The 19,199-nt window shown below is 35.6% G+C and overlaps 5 protein-coding genes across 6 annotated transcripts; 4 read left to right on the top strand and 1 right to left on the bottom strand.

Moving 5' to 3' along the window:
• The first annotated feature begins 1,220 nt into the window (after nucleotides 1–1,220).
• LOC108815043 (polyadenylate-binding protein-interacting protein 3) lies at nucleotides 1,221–5,108 on the top strand. Its single transcript, XM_018587705.2, has 14 exons — nucleotides 1,221–1,407; nucleotides 1,706–1,834; nucleotides 1,910–2,068; nucleotides 2,159–2,295; nucleotides 2,415–2,605; nucleotides 2,871–3,048; nucleotides 3,142–3,366; nucleotides 3,441–3,608; nucleotides 3,727–3,757; nucleotides 3,856–4,097; nucleotides 4,178–4,312; nucleotides 4,421–4,525; nucleotides 4,604–4,672; nucleotides 4,766–5,108. Exons 2-14 carry the CDS (start codon nucleotides 1,729–1,731, stop codon nucleotides 4,796–4,798), a joined length of 1,779 nt encoding a protein of 592 aa, XP_018443207.2. The 5' UTR covers nucleotides 1,221–1,407; nucleotides 1,706–1,728; the 3' UTR covers nucleotides 4,799–5,108.
• Nucleotides 5,109–11,626: 6,518 nt separating this feature from the next.
• LOC108849838 (uncharacterized) lies at nucleotides 11,627–12,238 on the top strand. Its single transcript, XM_018623449.2, has one exon. It carries the CDS (start codon nucleotides 11,627–11,629, stop codon nucleotides 12,236–12,238), a length of 612 nt encoding a protein of 203 aa, XP_018478951.2.
• A 1,940-nt stretch (nucleotides 12,239–14,178) lies between these two features.
• LOC108814578 (nuclear transcription factor Y subunit A-5) lies at nucleotides 14,179–16,335 on the top strand. 2 transcript variants are annotated; one of them, XM_018587188.2, is made up of 5 exons: nucleotides 14,179–14,416; nucleotides 15,060–15,319; nucleotides 15,413–15,567; nucleotides 15,655–15,828; nucleotides 15,902–16,335. In XM_018587188.2, the coding sequence occupies exons 2-5, from the start codon at nucleotides 15,076–15,078 to the stop codon at nucleotides 16,172–16,174; spliced, it is 846 nt and encodes a 281-aa protein (XP_018442690.1). In that variant the 5' UTR covers nucleotides 14,179–14,416; nucleotides 15,060–15,075; the 3' UTR covers nucleotides 16,175–16,335. The 2 variants fall into 2 exon arrangements, with proteins under 2 accessions (XP_018442690.1, XP_018442683.1); XM_018587181.2 differs by having other exon boundaries at nucleotides 14,180–14,393.
• Nucleotides 16,266–18,412, bottom strand: LOC108814568 (E3 ubiquitin-protein ligase SPL2). Its single transcript, XM_018587170.2, has 6 exons — nucleotides 17,984–18,412; nucleotides 17,446–17,547; nucleotides 17,202–17,372; nucleotides 17,005–17,126; nucleotides 16,763–16,882; nucleotides 16,266–16,688 (listed from the first exon to the last, which is right to left on the bottom strand). The coding sequence occupies exons 1-6, from the start codon at nucleotides 18,395–18,397 to the stop codon at nucleotides 16,394–16,396; spliced, it is 1,224 nt and encodes a 407-aa protein (XP_018442672.2). The 5' UTR covers nucleotides 18,398–18,412; the 3' UTR covers nucleotides 16,266–16,393.
• LOC108849829 (transcription initiation factor TFIID subunit 9-like) lies at nucleotides 18,411–19,172 on the top strand. Its single transcript, XM_056990965.1, has 3 exons — nucleotides 18,411–18,419; nucleotides 18,569–18,637; nucleotides 18,888–19,172. Exons 1-3 carry the CDS (start codon nucleotides 18,411–18,413, stop codon nucleotides 19,137–19,139), a joined length of 330 nt encoding a protein of 109 aa, XP_056846945.1. The 3' UTR covers nucleotides 19,140–19,172.
• The last annotated feature ends 27 nt before the right edge of the window (nucleotides 19,173–19,199 follow it).

Raw genomic sequence — 19,199 nt, 5'->3', positions numbered from 1 at the left:
TCGATGCAGTATCAAACAAAGAAATAATCGCATGCCGAAATTAAATTAGAAAACCGGTGATTAATGACAAATCAAAAAATAATTAAGAAGAAATTGGCGTAGAATGTCCAGAATACTCTTAATGAATACAAAAGAAAAATTCTTCGACAGGGGTAAAAAGAGTAAAAATCCAAAATATGCTTGTAATTTAATAGTATACTAGATTTTGACCCGCGCTTTCAAAGCGCGGGTTTATATAATCACATTTATATAATCCATCTTGTATATGCATTTATATAACCCGTCTCATATATGTGTTTTATATCCGGATTTATGTTCGGTTAAAACTATATTGTACATGTATTTTTAGGTTTTTGATTTTGAATTAGATATTTTAAATATAAATCAATATAACAGTTTTATAGTTTTGATCAGTGTTTTGAAATCCGACTCGGACCTGCGGTTAAACGAATTACCGGTTGGTAACCCGATATTTTTAATATTGTGATTTTTTCTAATGATAAGACAAATTCGGTGATAATAAGTAGGAAATTTGTTTAAAATATATTTATATTTTTCAAAATTGTTTTAAATGATAATGATTGTTCTCAAAATTAATAATTTTAGAATTAGAAAATCGGTGGTTAATGACAGTATCAAACATGAAAATAATCGATACAGTATCAAACAGAGAAATAATCGCAGACCGAAATTAAATTAGGAAACCGGTGATTAATGACAAACCAAAAAATAATTAAGAAGAAACTGGCGTAAAACGTACAGAATACTCTTAATGAATACAAAGGAAGGCTCCTTAGTAGGGGTAAAAAGAGTAAAAATCCAAATGTGATTGTACATTAATAATATAGATAATCGATGCAGTATCAAACAGAGAAATAATCACAGACCGTAATTAAATTAGGAAACCGGTGATTAATGACAAACCAAAAAATAATTAAGAAGAAACTGGCATAAAACGTCCAGAATACCCTTAATGAATACAAAAGAAATGCTTCTTAGTAGGGATAAAAAGAGTAAAAATTCAAATGTGCTTGTACTTTAATAGTATAGATAGATTGAGCGAGAAAAGGAATAATCTCATACAAAAATAATAATAGCGGACCCAATGATAAGCCCAAATAAGCATGAACGGATCAGAAGAAAAAGGCCCAATAACTAAATCATACGCTCCTCCGCACCTGATCACACCCTCTCCTTGAATATACAGCGATTTATCCTTTTTTTTTTCTCAATAGAGCGAGAAAAAGGGGAAAGATCATTAAAATCAAAATTAGTCTTCTCTCTTCTCCTGAGATTCATTGTTGACCAGCAGGATTCATCTCTAAACCCTCCTAACTCGCTACGTCGGGAACCACCACCACCGTCGTCATCCTCTAAGCATTGTCGCCGTCGATTTCAGCTTATCAGGTAATTATATAGAAAATTGGTGATTTTGACTTGGCTGATTGATTTAGGGTTTCTGTATATATATATAATTGGAGATTTCTGCTATTGGCCTCAGGAGTTGTTGTTGTTGTTGTTTGATGTATATATGTAAAATAGTGAATAGAGTCACGTGAGATGATGATTCTTCGATTGCTTGGTTAGGGTTTATAGCACATTTAGCAATCTAGACTGAGTTTCGATGCAAGCAAGAACGTGAATTGATTGTGCACAGTTTGCATCTTATTGAGTGTTAGTTTCTTGACTCACTTCACTTTTGCAGGTTTTGAACAGGTTAAGGCAACAATGAATAGCCAGCCTCTATCCAATGGATATCCATACAGAAAACTTGAACATGAAGCAGGAGCAGGAGCAGGAAAGATGAATAAGGCTCAGCCACACACCCTGAAAAGTACTGCCTTTGTATATTACGACTTTTAGCATCAAACTTCACGTCATGCATATTCCCTTTTTTTTTTTGATACAGAGAATGGTGGGAAAGCTGCAAGTGTGGATATCTCTTCTCGTGATCCGTTTGAGTATCTCGCAACTTGCCATATCGGACATCATGTCGAAGTTCATCTAAAAGATGGGTCGGTTTACAGTGGCGTCTTTCATGCTTCTGCTGATGTGGAGAACAATTTTGGTGAGGGAACTTTTTTTTTTTCCTTTTGAGATGTAACTAGAAGTCACTTTTTTTACCTGTTAACTTACACATCTACCTTGAAACTTGCAGGAATTGTTTTGAAAATGGCATGCTTGATTAGGGAAGGTAGTTTACAGGGAATGAAACTCCTTTCTCCGCTTGTCAGCAAGCCACCTTCAAAGATGCTCATTCTCCCTGCCAACGAAGTTGTGCAAGTTATATCAAAGGTGTTTACTCTTTTCTTGTGGGTGGAATTAAGTTTATATGCTCATGTCAATGTGTTAGAGTAGAGAGACTACTTGGTGTTTTGACATTATTATTTCTTTGTCTTTGGTTTTGGTGTTAGGACCTTCCTGTATACAGCAGTAACGCCTCAAATTCAGCTCAGTGCGAGAGACCTTTAGAGCTGTTGACAGACTCTTCTATATCACAGTCTTATCGTGTTGATTTGGAAAGAGAGCTGGAACGTTGGGTACCTGATGAAGATGTTCCAGATTGTTCGGATCTGGAGAATGTGTTTGATGACCCTTGGAAGAGGTAGTGTCACCTATTCTTTTAATTATGATCTTTTCCCTTTTAATTAGGATTTCTATTTGCTGACTAGACAACTGTTTAGTATTTCTATTTGTCTTCTTCCTTTTGCTTTTACATTTTGCTATATCAAGATGGAGTCTTGAATGTGAAACTCATCCAAGCTAGAGAGTGTTTTGGAGCTTAAGGCTGTGGGAGAGATTGTTACTGTATTTGACTATGTACACTCTTCTTGGCTGAACAACATGTCTTATACGTTATGATATCATAGGGGCTGGAATCAGTTTGAGGTCAATAAGACATTGTTTGGAGTAACAAGCACTTTTGACGAGGAACTTTACACCACAAAACTCGAGAGAGGTCCTCGGACGAGGGAGCTAGAAGAGCAAGCCTTGAGGATTGCAAGAGAGATCGAGGGTGAGAATACCCGAGATCTTCACGTAGCAGAGGTGAATTATGGATTTTTATTTTTTATGCCACTTGGTTTTTCTTTCATTTTCGTACCATTTCTAATGGTTCAGGCATGCAATCATCTTACACAGGAAAGAGGGCTTCAGCTTAGTGGAAAGTTCGACATTGACGAGGAAACTAAATACTCCTCGGTCTGTCCGGTTAATGGATTTGGTGATTCGGGTTATGAAGAAGAAGAAGAAGAAGAAGAAATCTTGTTGAATTGCCGTAATAATTTGACCTTTGGTGATTCAACTGCTTCTGATGGCATGAAATCTACTTCAAGTGGCAATGGCAAGGGCTATGAAGAATCATGGGTACGATTGGGTTCTTCTCGGGTAGTAGTTTCTAGGAGAATATACGGTGATTTTTCCATTTGTTGGTCCTACAGGGGGGTGGCAGTCTAGCTAGTGTAGGTCAGAGCTGCTTGAACTCAAATAAGCATGCTCGGCAGCCTATGTTCGAACAGCCATCCAAAGATACTCCTGCTCCAGGTAGCAAGAGCCAGTTTGGTGAGCAGAGAACCGGCAAATGTCTAGAGGCTTCCCATTATAAAAAGGTAATGAAGTTAACCTCTTTGTTGACCAAAAAAAAAGTTAACCTCTTTATATGCATTTAGAATTAATAATGCTCCATGACCTCCATTGTTCTAATGCCTTCAATTTGTATTAACACAGCCGTCCGTGGAATCAGTGTCTGGTCTTGAAGGTATGTATAACTTCGCGTTAGCTTTTATCATTTCTATCTAGTCCCATCACAACTCAGTTGTCACAACTTAGAACTAATTGGTCGAATGTGCATTCAAGATATTAATGAAGATGCAGCAACCTCTGATCCATGGAGAACTGCTGATAGGCAAAGTTCCACTGATGGAAACCTACACAGTCGATTTTCTGACAGAGTGAAACCTGAGAGTTCTCATTGGCGGCCTGGAAATTCAGAAAACTCTGCAACTTCCCCGGCAGCATCAAGTCGTCCAATGCTATCACCAAGCTCTTCAATTGGTTCTTATTCTTCAGAAAAGTCCAACCTCAACCCAAATGCCAAGGTTTTGTTTGCCGTGCTTTGATTATTTAAGTAAGTATAATTGGCGTTAGTATTTGCTAATGAGCTTAAGGTCTGATTCAGGAATTTAAGCCCAACCCCAACGCAAAAAGTTTCCAACCATCTCCAACAACTACACGGCCTCAATCTCCAGTTGCGGACGGATCATTCTATTACCCTCCCCCTCCGCCTATGCCTGGAATACACATTTTATACGGAGTAACTTTCTTTACTTATTTGTCTACTCATTACCTCTAAATCAGAGCTTAAGTCTCTGTTTTCATGTTTTCTGATTCGCCAAAAAAATAAATAAACTGAAATTGGTAGATGGGAGCAGCATTCCCTGGACAACAACATCCAATGATGTATAACAACAATACACCTCAGCAGCTTGGTCCAAATCAAACTTACTATTCTCCTAATAGTCCACAGGTTTGTTGCTATTAGAGCCATTGACTCGATTCTTTTTTATTGGAAGGCTGAGTTTTTTAAATGTGAATTTTTAAACAGTACCAACAACAGATGATGGTTGGTCAGCAGAGACCGGTTTTGTTTATGCCGCCGTCGCCATACCAACCGGTTTACTATTACCTTCCATTGTGTATTCTTTTTCTTTTATAGATTCGATCAGAAGAGTTAGATTTTGCTGACATGTTTGATTTTGAATTGCAGGAGATGCCATATAAAGGAAGGGATTCTTATTAGCTTTTGACCAAACCATGAATGGTGGCACAAGGTTTTGGTATAAATCTTCTGATGAATTGGGGTGTTTAATTTATTTACTTTAATTCATTTCGAGCACAGAATCTTTTTTTTTCCTTTTAAAGATTTGATAAATTTGATGGTCCATGAGAGAAGAATTGAACACGTGTGATATTGATCTTGTTTGTTTATGTTTTGATTAGACTAGATTTAGATTTAGATTCGTGCTGATCTCATTTCTTTCTTCACTCGTTTCTCTGTTTAAACTCTAATCTTTTGATGTATGACATTCTATGTTTTGAGTCTTTTTATATGTTTGAAAACCAAAAATTATTAGGTAGGCAAACATGTTTTTTTTCTTTATATTATGTATTTTTACTTTTCCAAATCGACGAGTGTTGTTCAATCTTACAGATACATACGTGTTAAAACTTGGTAGATAATAAAGTAGTGCTTCTATGATTGGGTCTGAAAGCGTAATGTTTTAGTCTTTTGTTGGTCTTACATAATTCGTAGTTTCGTGTAAAAATCATTACTATAAACTTCTCGTGGTGAGTTTCAGACAAGAATCCAGGTTAGGGGAGATTTGACACGTTAACTTTGTCGTTTATTCAAATAGTTGTACGAGTATTATTATTATTATTTATTTTTTGATCAAAGTTGTACGAGTATTATTTTAGTTTGAAAACATGGTTAAAATCTAATTATTGATTCTAAGGACTTCTAGATTCCCTCGGTGATATGATATTTTGTTTGACACATGTCACCTCGTCGGAAGCATGATGGTTACTGCCTTTTATTTTCTCTATACACGACAAAAGGTTTATATACAGTATCACATTATAATGATAAGTCTCAATTTATGGAATAACTTGAATATTTTGGTCATTTTATTCAACTACAATATTCACCCCAAAGTAGAAATGCTCTTACGTTATTAACTTTCTTTATTTTGTCTGTATTTTATGTTTTTGTTGTTGTAATGACTATTCAGAGTTGTAAATGTAGTAGCAGAAACTACCAAATTAGGATTCGTTCGTTGCTTGTGTTGGGGGAGCTGCATCAAGAAAACTGAAAAAGGGCTCTTTGCTTTGCTTGACTTGCAATAAATTTCAATTACCCCCAACTACAAAATTATAATATTTTAAAATTATTCACTTAAATGTGATATTGATTGCACCATAAAGAGATGTTGACAACCTTCCACTTATACTTTTGCTTTTTTTTAAACAAACGTTATCAAGGAAGAAAAAGATCAGAAAAAAAAATGCATCAAATAACACGACCTCTATTTCACTATGAACAATTTTAAAGAATTTTCCACATTTGTTAAGAAACAGCGTAGTATTTTTACTTTTTTTTTGTAAACAAACAGCATAGTATATCAGTTTCAAAAGAAACAGCGTAGTATTTCCCTAGTAGTATATACTTATATTAAAAAATGTGTAGCTTCAACGTTGATAGAAACAAACGTAAAAATGTAAATATCACTTGCTCATTTTAGCGAAATGGATGATATATTTCGCATACGAATCAGACAACAATGTTTTTCTAAAAAATTACACAAAACATGTGGATTTTCTTCAAAAGAAAAAAAGAAGAAAATGTAGACTAGTAGCTATTATTATATGATGGATGAGATAAAGATATACTTTGTATATTGTTTTATTTATGCTTTTTTCCAACAAACACTTTATTTCTTTTGATATTTTATCTTATATATTAAAAGAAGTCACAACTTTGATTCATATGTGATTTGTTTTAAATGAATTCTAACTAGAAATCACTTATCATTCATTTATTACAAAATATACTTAATAATGCGTATATACATATTTGAATTATTCTAAGTAAACAAATCAAATAGATATTCTTACATTTTTTCTTAACTACACCCGAATAAAATATTTTCAAATCTTTTTATTTACGATATAAATATACATTCTATTTATTTAAAATATAAATGAATATTTTGTTTTTCACTTAAACAAATTTTTTAAATATTTAGTTAATTTTGTAATTATCTATAATACAAATGTATATTTCATTTTTACTTAAATAAACCTTTTAAGTATCTAATTAATTTTGTAATTTTTTAAAACTTATTTATAATTTTGTATTTGTGATATTAATTTAATATAATATTTTTTCCAATTAAATCTTTGATCTCTAATAGTTAAGATTTGTTAATATTTGTACCTCATGATTAAAAATATGCCATCAATATAAACAATAGGCGTACAAATACTATTTTGAAAGTGTATTCAATTTATGTTATTAAATATAGTGGATGGTTTAATTTTATATATCAATAATATAAGTATATGAATGCTTTGTTTACAAAAAATATAATCAAGGTTATTTTTATATAGATCATATTCATAAATTATTCATTAATGTAATTGTTTTGTAATGGAATTTAAAAAATCTAAATAGTCATTAGTAAACGTACCGTTTCGAAGAGAAATGAGTTTTGGCAATTCTGAAGACGATCTAGATTTTTCTTCGATCAAACGATTCCGGCTGTCCTCCACGACGGTGGGATGGGTTCGTTGGAGGTTCAAGAGGATCCTCCGCTTCCGATCATTCCGAAACAAAGTTCATGGGCTGCAGCGACTCAGGAAAAGAAGGTTATGAAAAAGTTCGATTTTGAAATCTCATATTTGGAAGGGAAAAAATCAGTGACGGTTCCGACGGATGTTGTGGAGAAGGCAAACTTATTGTGGGATGATTTTGTTATCGCGAAGTTCCTGGAGAAGGCACCTCATGTGGCGAAAGTTCATGTGATAGTCAACAAAATCTGGTCCTTTGGGGATGTGAATCAGAGGCTGGATGTTTTGAAATCGATGAGCACACGATGAGGATAAGGATTCCTAAAGCAGCGGTGAGGGAGAAGGTGATCCGTAGGGGGATGTGGAATATTGCAGGAATTCCTATGGTAGCTTCAAAATGGTCTCCGATTGAGGATGGTGAAAGCAAGCTCACACCATTATGGGTGTATCTGAAGAATGTTCCGATGAACATGTATTCGTGGGAGGGGTTGAGCTTTATTTCAAGTGCAGCAGGTATACCGGATCATCTTCATCCTGAAACGACTGCCTGCACCAACTTTAAGATAGCAAAGGTTTGTGTGAAGGCTGACTTGTCTAAACCATTGCCAAAGGAGATTGACTACAAGATAAATGGAGAGGATATTACAGTGGAGTATCTGTATCCATGGCTACCAAATAAATGTAATAGTTGTGGGAGATGGGGGCATGTAGAAGCTAAATGTATCAAAGAAGGAATAGAGGGATTGGAAAAAAAGAAGGAAACAGTTAAGAAGAATGTAATACAGTCAAAGATTGGAGTCAGTGGAGGGTTGAGTATTGTGGGGGAAGGCAGTAATCAGGAGAAGGAAATAGAAGAAGGTCAGGTAGTAGAAGAATGGTTAACACCAGGGAAGACAGGAAGAAGCTCGATAAAACAAAATCAAACTTTGAAATATGGAGAGGTAAAAATCATCACACCATCGAGATATTCAGCATTAAGTATACCGGATGAAGAGAACATGGATATAGAAGTGGAAGAGTTGAAAAAGAATCAGGAGGTGGAAGTAACAAATGAGGAAGCTGAGGTAGAAGTTGAGCAAGATACGAGTCAAGATGAACGAGATAAGGAGAGTGAGCATTATCAGAGACAGATTTTACCCAGGGAATCCAAAACCAGACACAAGATCCTTTCAGAAGATGTTCATGTTGCTAAGCCAAGCAATATGAACAAGAAAGGCTCTCGTAAAAACCGTCAATAATGGCTAGCTTCTCATGGAATGTAAGAGGTTTCAACAAACCATCAAAGCATTCTGTTATGAGTAGATGGTGGCAGAATAACAGTTTGAGTTTTGGATGTTTATTGGAGATAAGAGTAAAGGAAAGAAAAGCGGGTAAGATTGTTTCAGATGTTTTTCGTGATTGGGAGTTTATGTCTAACTATGAATATAATGCATTGGGGAGGATTTGGGTAGTCTGGAAGTCAAGTGTGAGACTCACGCCGGTGTTCAAAAGTGATCAGATTATCACAGTTTCGGTGAAGCTACAGAATATGGAGGAAGAGTTCTTTTGTTCTTTTGTTTATGCGAGGAATACTATTGAGGAAAGAAAAAAATGGTGGGATAATATGTGTAACCATCAAGATTCATCAATGTTTCGAGGCAAGCCATGGATCATTATGGGGGATTTCAATGAAGTGCTTGAAGGTTGTGAGCATTCGGGTTATGAGAACTCTCCGAGTATATCAGGAGGTATGAGAGATTTTCAAAGGGTTACACGACATTGCTGTCTGACGGATAACAATTATCAAGGTCCTTGTTTCACATGGTGTAATAAAAGGGAGGCTGGTCTTATCTGTAAAAAGCTAGATCGAGTTTTGGTTAATGATGTGTGGTTGCACCAGTTCTCACAAGCTTACAGTGTATTCGAGTCGGGAGGTTGTTCAGATCACCTAAGAAGTAGAACTCAAATAAAGCAAGAAGAAGAGCTGAAAATGAGGCCTTTTAAATTCACAAACGCTATAGGGAAAATGCCGGAGTTTATAAAACTTCTGAAGGAGTATTGGAGGAAATCTCCTTCTTTATTTTTCTCGACGTCAGCTATGCACATGCTTACTAAGAAGTTGAAGGCTTTCAAATATCCGCTGCGAGAGTTGAGTAAGAAGAAATTGGGTGATCTTCCTAGAAGAGTTAAAGAAGCTTATGAGATACTTTGTGAAAAGCAGAAGAAAACAATGGAGAACCCAACTATTGAGGCAATTCGAGAGGAAACAATTGCGCAAAGAAGATGGCAGAGGTTGGCAGATCTTGAAGAAGAATTCTATAAGCAGCGGTCAAAGCTACATTGGCTTAATGTGGAGGATTTAAACACAACGGTGTTTCATAATGCGGTAAAAATCAGGGAAGTCAGGAATGCTATAAACGAGTTAAAAGGTTGGGATGGAGAAGTTATTATGGGGGAGAACATTAAAAAAGAGGCAGAGAGGTACTTCACTGATTTTCTAACGCATAAACCGCTGGAGTTTGAGGGTATTTCTGTAGAGAGATTACAAGATCTGCTAAAATTTAGCTGTAGTGAAGAAGAGAAGGGGAAGTTACAGAAGGAAGTTACAGGAGAAGAAGTGAGGAAGGTGATATTCAGTATGCCAGCTGAGAAAGCTCCAGGTCCAGATGGTTACACAAGTGAGTTCTTTAAAGCTTCTTGGGGAATTATTGGATCTGATGTAACAGTGGCTATACAATCGTTTTTTGAGAAAGGCTTTCTCCCAAAGGGAGTCAACTCGACTATTCTGGCTTTGATACCGAAAAAGATAAGGCGGAGGAGATGAAGGATTACCGCCCCATCTCGTGTTGCAACGTGTTATAAAGTCATATCAAAGATCTTAGCGAACAGATTGAAGTGTATACTGCCTAAGATTATTGCCCTGAATCAATCAGCCTTCATAAGTGATAGATTTCTCCTGGAGAATCTCTTGCTAGCTACGGAGTTGGTGAAAGATTACCACAAGGAGGATATCTCTGCAAGATGCTGTACGAAGATTGATATCTCAAAAGATTTTGACTCAGTTCAATGGCCATTCCTACTGAATATGCTGAAGGGGCTTGGTTTTCCAGAGAAGTTTGTACACTGGATTGATCTTTGTGTGAGCACTGCATCATTCTCTGTTCAAGTTAATGGTGAACTGGCAGGCTACTTCCAAAGTACCAGATGATTAAGGCAAGACTGCTCTTTGTCTCCTTATATGTTCGTTTTGTGTATGAATGTTCTCTCAAAACTTATAGATGAAGCAGCAGAGCAGAGGAGAACCGGGTATCATCCAAGATGCAAGAATATCAACTTAACACACTTGTGTTTTGCTGATGATCTTATGATTTTTGCGGATGGTACCAAAAGATCTCTAGAGGGAGTTTTAAAGGTGTTTGAAGTCTTTGAAAAAGCGTCGGGTCTCAAGATAAACTTAGAGAAATCTACGCTCTTCATTGCTGGTATTGGTGGGCAGCATCAAGAAGATATATTATGGCTTTTCCGTTTGATAAAGGGCAACTACCTGTCAGATACTTGGGCTTGCCTCTTTTCACTAAAAGAATGTCAGTAACGGATTTCCTACCCCTGATAGAAAAAATAAGATCAAGGATAAACTCTTGGCAGAATCGGTTTTTATCTTTTGGAGGGAGACTGCAATTAATCAAATCTGTGATTAATAGCTTGGCAAATTTCTGGCTTGCTGCTTTTCGACTTCCTGTTGCGTGTCTTAATGAGATAGAGAAACTCTGTTCTGCTTTTCTATGGCCAGGGCCTGCTTTAAATACAAATAAAGCCAAGATAGCTTGGAAGGATGTTTGTAGACCGAAGATTGAAGGAGGGTTGGATCTTAGGCCGCTGAAAGAGATAAATAATGTTAGTTGTCTGAAGCTAATATGGCGTATACTTACAGCAAAAAATTCATTGTGGGTATGCTGGATTCAAGCTTATCTGATACGTAAGAGTTCATTCTGGTCAGTGAAGGAAACTTCTCAAGCTGGATCATGGATGTGGGGCAAAATTTTGAAGTATAGAGATAAAGCAAAGATCTTTTAAAAGGTGCAGGTAAATTGTGGGAAGAACTCATCGTTTTGGTTTGACTCTTGGTCGGAAATGGGATGTTTGATGGAGATTATTGGGTCACGAGGTTATATTGATATGAGGATAAAGAAGGAAGCTACAATGGAGGAAGTGATGATAAATCATAGGAGAAGGAGACACAGAAAAAAATATTTTTAACTTGATAGAAGAGGAGATAAGCAGATGTAGAGAGAAAGCATCAATGGAGGATGATATTGGGCTATGGAAGCAGAAGGAAGGAGTGTTTAAAAACAAATTCTCAACAAAGTTAACTTGGGAGATGCTACGAAGTAGAAGTGAGTACTGCGAGTGGCACAGAGGAGTCTGGTTTAACTATGCTACTCCAAAATATGCTTTCTTGACTTGGTTAGCAATTCACAATAGGCTTTCAACTGGAGATAGAATGTTGAGTTGGAATGGGAATGTGAATGCTGCTTGCTCTCTGTGTGATACGCCGATAGAAACGAGGAATCATCTATTCTTTGAGTGCAGATATGCTTCAATTGTTTGGAAGAGTCTGGTAAGAGGCATAATGGAGGATGATTACACAAACAATTGGCAGGAGTTAGTCACGATGTTATCAACAAGCCAGAAGACTATCAAGGTGTTTACGCTGAAGTATGTTTTTCAGGCGACTATACATTGTTTATGGCTTGAAAGAAATGGAAGAAGACATGGTGAGGCACCCATTCCACCAGATAAACTGATTCGACAGATTGATAGAAGTGTTCGAAATAGGTTTTCTTCTATTCGGCTAGTGGGAAGTAAGAAGATGGAAGGAGGTTTGAGATATTGGTTCTCAACAAGACAATGATTTTGATTTTAAAACTTGCTTGTATAGCTTTTAATTTATAAAAGTAAGGATAGGAGTTTATCTTACATCTTGACATAAGGTTGCATTGTAAATGTACCAAAGGGCTTTTTGAATATGAATTTAACATTCATTCAAAAAAAAAAGTAATTGTTTTTGTATCTTTTATCTTTTGCAATTTCAAAAGTACAACAGGTATTATACCAATTTTTTTCATTAGCATAAATGACAAATGAATGATTAAAAAATATGTTTCATGTGAATATTTTTTATTTTCTGTGTGTTTATTAGTAGTTTAAGTGTTAATTATATATTGTGATGTATGTTAATGAAGAATTGCAAATAAAAGTTTTAACACTTTAAACAACATAAAAAAACATAGCTAATAAAGAGAATATGCAGGTTCAAAAGGACAAAAACAACATAACGCATTACAATTATTGATTTAATAATGTAAATGAAATGAATGTTTTATAAATTACACTTAATGGAGGTTATTCAGTCAAAATTTTAAATCATAAAATAATTTGAGTAGCATCTATGTATTCAAAACCTAAAATACAAGTATACTCTTAAGTAAATTAATATCTAAGTTGATATTAAGTTTAAATGGAATTTGCTGTAAAAATATCACAGAATTAAAGTTTTAGTTAGTGTTCATGTTTTAAAAAGAGAGATGTCACAAATAATTTGAAACAAAAAAATTAATGCATACAAACTATAACATTGTTGTGTTTGAAAATGTTATAATAAACTATTAATAATATGGTAAATATTAAAATTATATACCACTAATCATATAAACCAAATAGTTACATGTATAAAAATGAAATTAATCACCCGCACGATTGTACGGATCAAGATCTAATTATTTTAAAGGTTGTTTTACTATCATCTGCAAAATTGAATAAATATTTTTATCCTGTCTAAGTTATACATGAGTTGAAAAAACTATTTTGTATCTTCTTTTTATTTTGTTCAACACTATTTTTGTATCTATTATATCTATTTCTATGATTCTGTATATATTCTATATGTTCTTTTAACTGAAATCACACGCAAATCAAATTTTTTAAAGAAATATAAAAATATACATTGACATATTTAAATGAAAATATTAAACTATTACGTAATAAATAAACTAAATAAATAAAAACATAAGCAAATTGGACCACAATTTAGGCATCATAGTCTTTTGAACCTATCGCATTTGATATTCCACAAAATGACTTAATCAAATCTACTTATATGTTATTACCATGTTATTTGTGTAAAAATGATAACTTATTTAAAATTGTAGCATGGCTTGTGAAATTTGTATAGAAATGTCTAACTTTAACTTAATTTTATCTGAGAATATGATAACTGCTAGTTTTTTTTTTCAACAACTGCTAATTATATTTGGGTTTACTAAGTTATTAAATTATGTATATCACCATTAATTGTTTCAATTCATACATATTTTGAACTGCTAGTGAAGTAAAATTAGTTACAACTTACAAGTGTAGCTACCATTTATTAGTGGCAATGAAAACTGGTTTCATTAAGGCTTTTCAAAACTATTCTTTCTTTTCTTTAATATTTCTTTTGTCTTAACATTATGTTCTTTTTATTTATATATATATATATATATTATGTACACGTTGTATGAAAAATTATATTTTTAATTTGAACCATTTATTATTACTTAAATGTTTCTATATATTTTTAACTCAAAATCATACATGCGTCGCATTCATTGAATTATGAAAATGTTATATATATATATAGTTATATACATTTAAATCGTATACAATAAGGTTTAAACAAAATAAATAAAATAAAGAGATAAGCAAGATTGACCACACAAAGCGTTGTTAACTTTGCAAAGAAAATTGAACAAGAAGTTAATTTTTAGCTAAGTATTTGTGTCTATAAAATGGTATATGTGCAGAGAGATAAAAAACAGACAAAAGAAAAAGGGTGAAAAGAGACAGGTTTAGTCTTTTAAGCCATAGCCAATAATACACTTATTTGCAGAGACAGAGGAAGAGAGAGAGAGAGAGAGAGAGAGAAGAAACAGCCATGTTTTGAGGAAGGAGACATGCATCATCATCATCTCCAGCTTGTTACTTAACTTCTCTTTCTCTCCATCTTTTTCCAAATCTAGACACCGAAGGTCTCTCTCTCATCATTTCTTTGGTAGTGTGTTAACCGATTTGGTTGCTCTATTTGTACTTCTTATTCTGATGATCAAATATAAACAAATAATCATTTTATAACCAATTCTTAAAACAGTCTCTTTGCTTTCTCTATGCCCACTTTTCTCTCTGTTTGCTTGGATCAGTAAGTTTAAAGAGATTTGATTTCTATTCATAACCAGCAATTTGAGTCAATAATCTGTCAAAATAGTTTCTCTTTGGAAAGCTTTTTGTATATATATATTGGTTTGCATGTTATGCTTTCTATGTAAATTCTAGTGAATCAATCAGTTAATAATCTGTCAAAATATAGAGTGAGATTGTCAAACTATTATTATTTTCTCATTATTCTACTCATACCCAGCAATTTTGAGTTAATAATCTGTCAATATAGTTTCTCTTTGTAAAGCTTTTTGTATACATATTGGTTTGCATGTTATGCTTTTCTATGTAATTTTAACCAAAATTGGGTTTTCAGGAAGTTTAGATCTTTCAAATCTTTGGGCAAACTTCATCATGAAATCTAGATTTTAGGCTATTTTTATAAACTTGGTGGATCCATGCATCTCTTAGATTTGTCGATTTGGTGGATAATGACCAAAATGACTTCTGAATGACTTTTTTTTGCTTGGTTTGGACATTAGCCTATTAAGAAGACAAATGCAAGTGTTCCAAAACAAAGTTTCATCTCGGTCTACTTGGGAAAGCTCAAACACTCAAGGATCTCAATCTTTCAGCTTGACAAAGAACATGATGATGATGAAGCATTCGAGTTTGCAGCTGCAGAATAAAGATTCTTCCTCAACACAATCTACTGGAGATTCAGGCGGTGGTGAAGCTGCAAGCTTTGGAGAACCTAACCGTTATGGATCTAGCAGCATTGCTGTTAATACCATTCTCCCAGGTTAAACAAACAAACTTTGATTTGTACAGACAAGAGTCACCACATTACAGGAAAAACTGATAAAGTGTTTTCTTCTTGTTTTGATTCCTGCAGGTTATAATAAGTCAACAAACACCTCGTCGATGGTGTCTCAAGAGCCTGTGTTTCCTCCTTCTGCTTGTGGTCTACCATCTTGGCCTCTTCAATGTGCTGAAACATCACATCTCAATGGTTTCTTGACTCCTGAATATGCTGCATCCCAACCAACGGTAATTTACAGTATAGTCTTCTCCTTTTCAAAGATTCTAAATCTAAGTGGCGTTGGTTGGTTATATTGGGAAAGTTTCTGTCTGCAGGCGCTGACGCATTTAGATATGATGGGTTTGGTTACTTCAAGAGTGCCATTGCCTCATAACATTCAAGAGAATGAACCAATATTCGTCAATGCCAAACAGTACCATGCCATCCTCCGCCGCAGGAAGCATCGAGCTAAGCTTGAAGCTCAGAACAAACTCATCAAAAGCCGTAAAGTATGATGATTAATCTTGTCACTTTTAAAGATTCAATGCAATTTGGTTAACAAAAGCTTGCTATGTTTTGCAGCCGTACCTTCATGAGTCTCGTCATCTTCATGCTTTGAAGAGAGCTAGAGGCTCTGGTGGACGTTTCCTCAATACAAAGAAGAAGCTCCAAGAATCATCAAACTCACCACTCTGTTTTTCTCAAATGGCAAATGGAGAGGGAGAGGGTTTCTCAAAGAGCTCGATCACACCAAGCTCCAGTTCAGACCGTAACAACATGTTCCAGAACACACCGTTCAGATTCTCAGGGTATCCATCAACACACCATGTCTCAGCTCTCATGTCAGAGACTTGAGCCATCTTGGGAAGTCATCCTTGGCTATAAACTGTTACTGCTTCTTTACAAAGACTTATCTGTTTTCATCATCTGCAATCTCAACTCTATATATTGAAGTAACTTTCATATCATTTGTCAAACTATTTTGTTAGTTATAACATTTTCGGATTCTCTTTTAAGTTTTACAAGTAGCATTACCTTATCAAATACACAAGTGAGACAAGATTTAACATATCATCAAGAGTAATATACGCGCATAGATCCTCTAATGCTTTGGAGACAAACAGGGCACTTGGGGTTAACCTCACGTTCCACGGCCAAGGCGCACTGTCTGCAACACACTACATGTCCACAGGGAATGAATGCAGGAACTCTCCTTCTTGTCACACAGATCACACACAGTGCTCCATCTGGAATCTCATCCTCATCTTCTGTCTCATCAGCAACCATGGGCTGGTCTGGTCTCTGTTCGTCTGGTCTCTGTTGCTGTTCTCTTTCTTCATGGTTCCGTAGTTTCCATCTATTCCAAGCCCTGAAGATAAAAACAGAGTTAGAATCAAAACACTGTCTAAACCCAAAACTATATGTGTCACTCAAGTCAATTACCTGACAGCAGCAAAGCCAAGGATGCCAGCAGACAAACATCCCATGATAAGACCGCCCCAGAATATTACGCTGGTGGTCTCCGCAAGGTCTATTATCATCTTGTCCTTAGTCATCTCTGATCTGCAAAGATTATTTAAAAAAAGATTTATACATCAGCAGCAAGAGAGCATGGTGCAACATTGGATAACAGGCAGATACCATAAGCTCCAACAATAACAAGAAGAAAAAAAAAGATATCTCACAAGAAGTAAGGAAGATGTTGGCAGGACTTGATTTCAGGAACTCCATTGTTAAAGCTACAGATGCCAACAGCTGTTAAATCTCTCTCAGGCGGTAATATCTTCTCTACATCAACCATACCAACCTTGAAAGGATACACAAAAGTTAGGACAAGAACAAGATACCAACGAGTCCTTAAGAAATAACAAAAAAAACTCACGGGATACTCAGGGAAGAACAAGGCTTGAAGAAACGCATAGGGAGATGAATTAATAGGCTGCAAACGGTTATACACAGTGGTAAGCGGAAGAGGCTGCCTTGCACCATCCATGTTAACAAGGACAAAGCTAGATGATGATGGTTGAGTGTCGTCAACTATAACAAAAGGGACCTGCATGCGGTAAAAATAAATAAATATATAAAAATAATGTCAAAAACAAGAGCTAAAAAGAGAGTCTTGTTACCATTCTCATAAAGTCAGCTCCTTGTTTGGGCAAAGATCTTTCCAAAAGAAACCGGTGACCATTTGTCAACTGAAACAATGTCTTCCATCCACTATACACATACTGTTATTAAAACAAGATCAATTTATATTAGAATGCTTCCACAAGACAGTCTTCCCTTCAAACTAGCATTATACCAGTTTTTTCTTCCATAAAGCAACAACTACTAATACATACTAAAAATGATTGGCAGTTCCTATGACTTTCACCACATTTTTTTTGGACATCAAACAACTATTCTATTAACTCAGTGGAACCAGACCGGAATAGAACAACTAATGTAGTACAAACTAATGTAGTACAAGTTCCTATAAAACTGTCTTGCAATCTTAGCTAATGAATCATAAGATATTACCACCACTTTATTTTTGTCTGATATTTTTGAATAGTGTTCAGTTTAGTTCACAATCATTTTTTCTTACATATATAGAAATAAAGACAACATCACCTAAGAAAGCATTTTTGTAAGCACAGTGTGATAATTGGTATGAAAACGTACAGTTTGAGATCTATGAATGATAAGTGCTTTATCTCCCGTCTCCTGAGAGGTCAACACGTTGCTGTTAGTCTTAGCTTTGACCGTTCCTCGCACCACGACGATACGCTGCTGATCATCGCTCGTCTCGGATTGGTCGCCAGACGACGGCGGGATCAGAGATCGGAGATCGGAGACGGAGACTTCGGGGGCGTCTTTGATCTTATTCAACGCGGCGGAGGTGGAGGCGTACTTGAAGGCAGCGCGGACGGCGCCTAACGCTAGGGTTACTCCGAGGATGGCTCCGTCGAAGGAGAGAGCGATGTCGATCAGGAGGGGGAAGACGGCGGAACGATCCGGCGAGGACATTTGTGGTATTTTTGAATTCCCCAAAACGCTGAACAATTCAGGAGGAGGAGGTGAGGCTAATATAGGCATTTAAGATACGCATATGGCGGCAGTCACTAAATGGGCCTAAAGGAAAGAATTATGGCCCATTAAAGAGAGAGTTACATTGTCACAGTTAAAAAGAGAGAGTTAATTTTAATGGGCCTAAAGGAAAAGAATAGTGGCTCGTTGACCGATGCTCAGGTTTACTGAGAATGCTAGAAAACCCAGTGGTGGCTCGCTATTCAATCAGAAGTTAGCTTCAGCTTCTCACAGCCTCCTACAAGAGAGGTAAACTATATACGTTACATGCATTGTTGACGTTTCCTTGTAATTGAGGTTCTTGTCTGAAAATTGATGTGTTATGACTAGTCTTTAGTTGTTGATGTTGCTGTCTGAAAATAGATGTGATATGACCAGTCTTTAGTTTTTTTTTGTAAGGGACTAGTCTTTAGTTAGTTAAGGTTTCTGTCTGAAAATAGATGTCATGTAACTAGTGTCTGATACTTGAGAAGTTTTAGGTTTAGATGTTTGGTTTTAGGTACTGCTAGAGCTTGCTGCGACCAGGAACTTGATCCCTTTGCCAAAATCCGGTGTTCCACTCCCGCCTGAACAGGACAAAGCTCGGTATACTAAAGAAGTCAGCTTCAGCAGAAACCTGAAGAAACAAGAGGACGATGAAGAAGTGACAGATCCTACTGCACAATCATCTCAGCAACAACAACAAACATCAGAGCTTCCAAGCCAAACTCCTCAAAGGGTCTCTTTCCCTCTCTCTAGACTACCCAAATAAGTAGACAATGTTATGTATCAAGCAAGATGCAGAGAATGTAAGAGAATCAAATCAAACACT

Source organism: Raphanus sativus, chromosome 1 (genome assembly GCF_000801105.2).
Source record: "Raphanus sativus cultivar WK10039 chromosome 1, ASM80110v3, whole genome shotgun sequence".
Lineage (NCBI taxonomy): Eukaryota > Viridiplantae > Streptophyta > Magnoliopsida > Brassicales > Brassicaceae > Raphanus > Raphanus sativus.
This window is presented reverse-complemented; position numbering and strand designations above follow the sequence as displayed.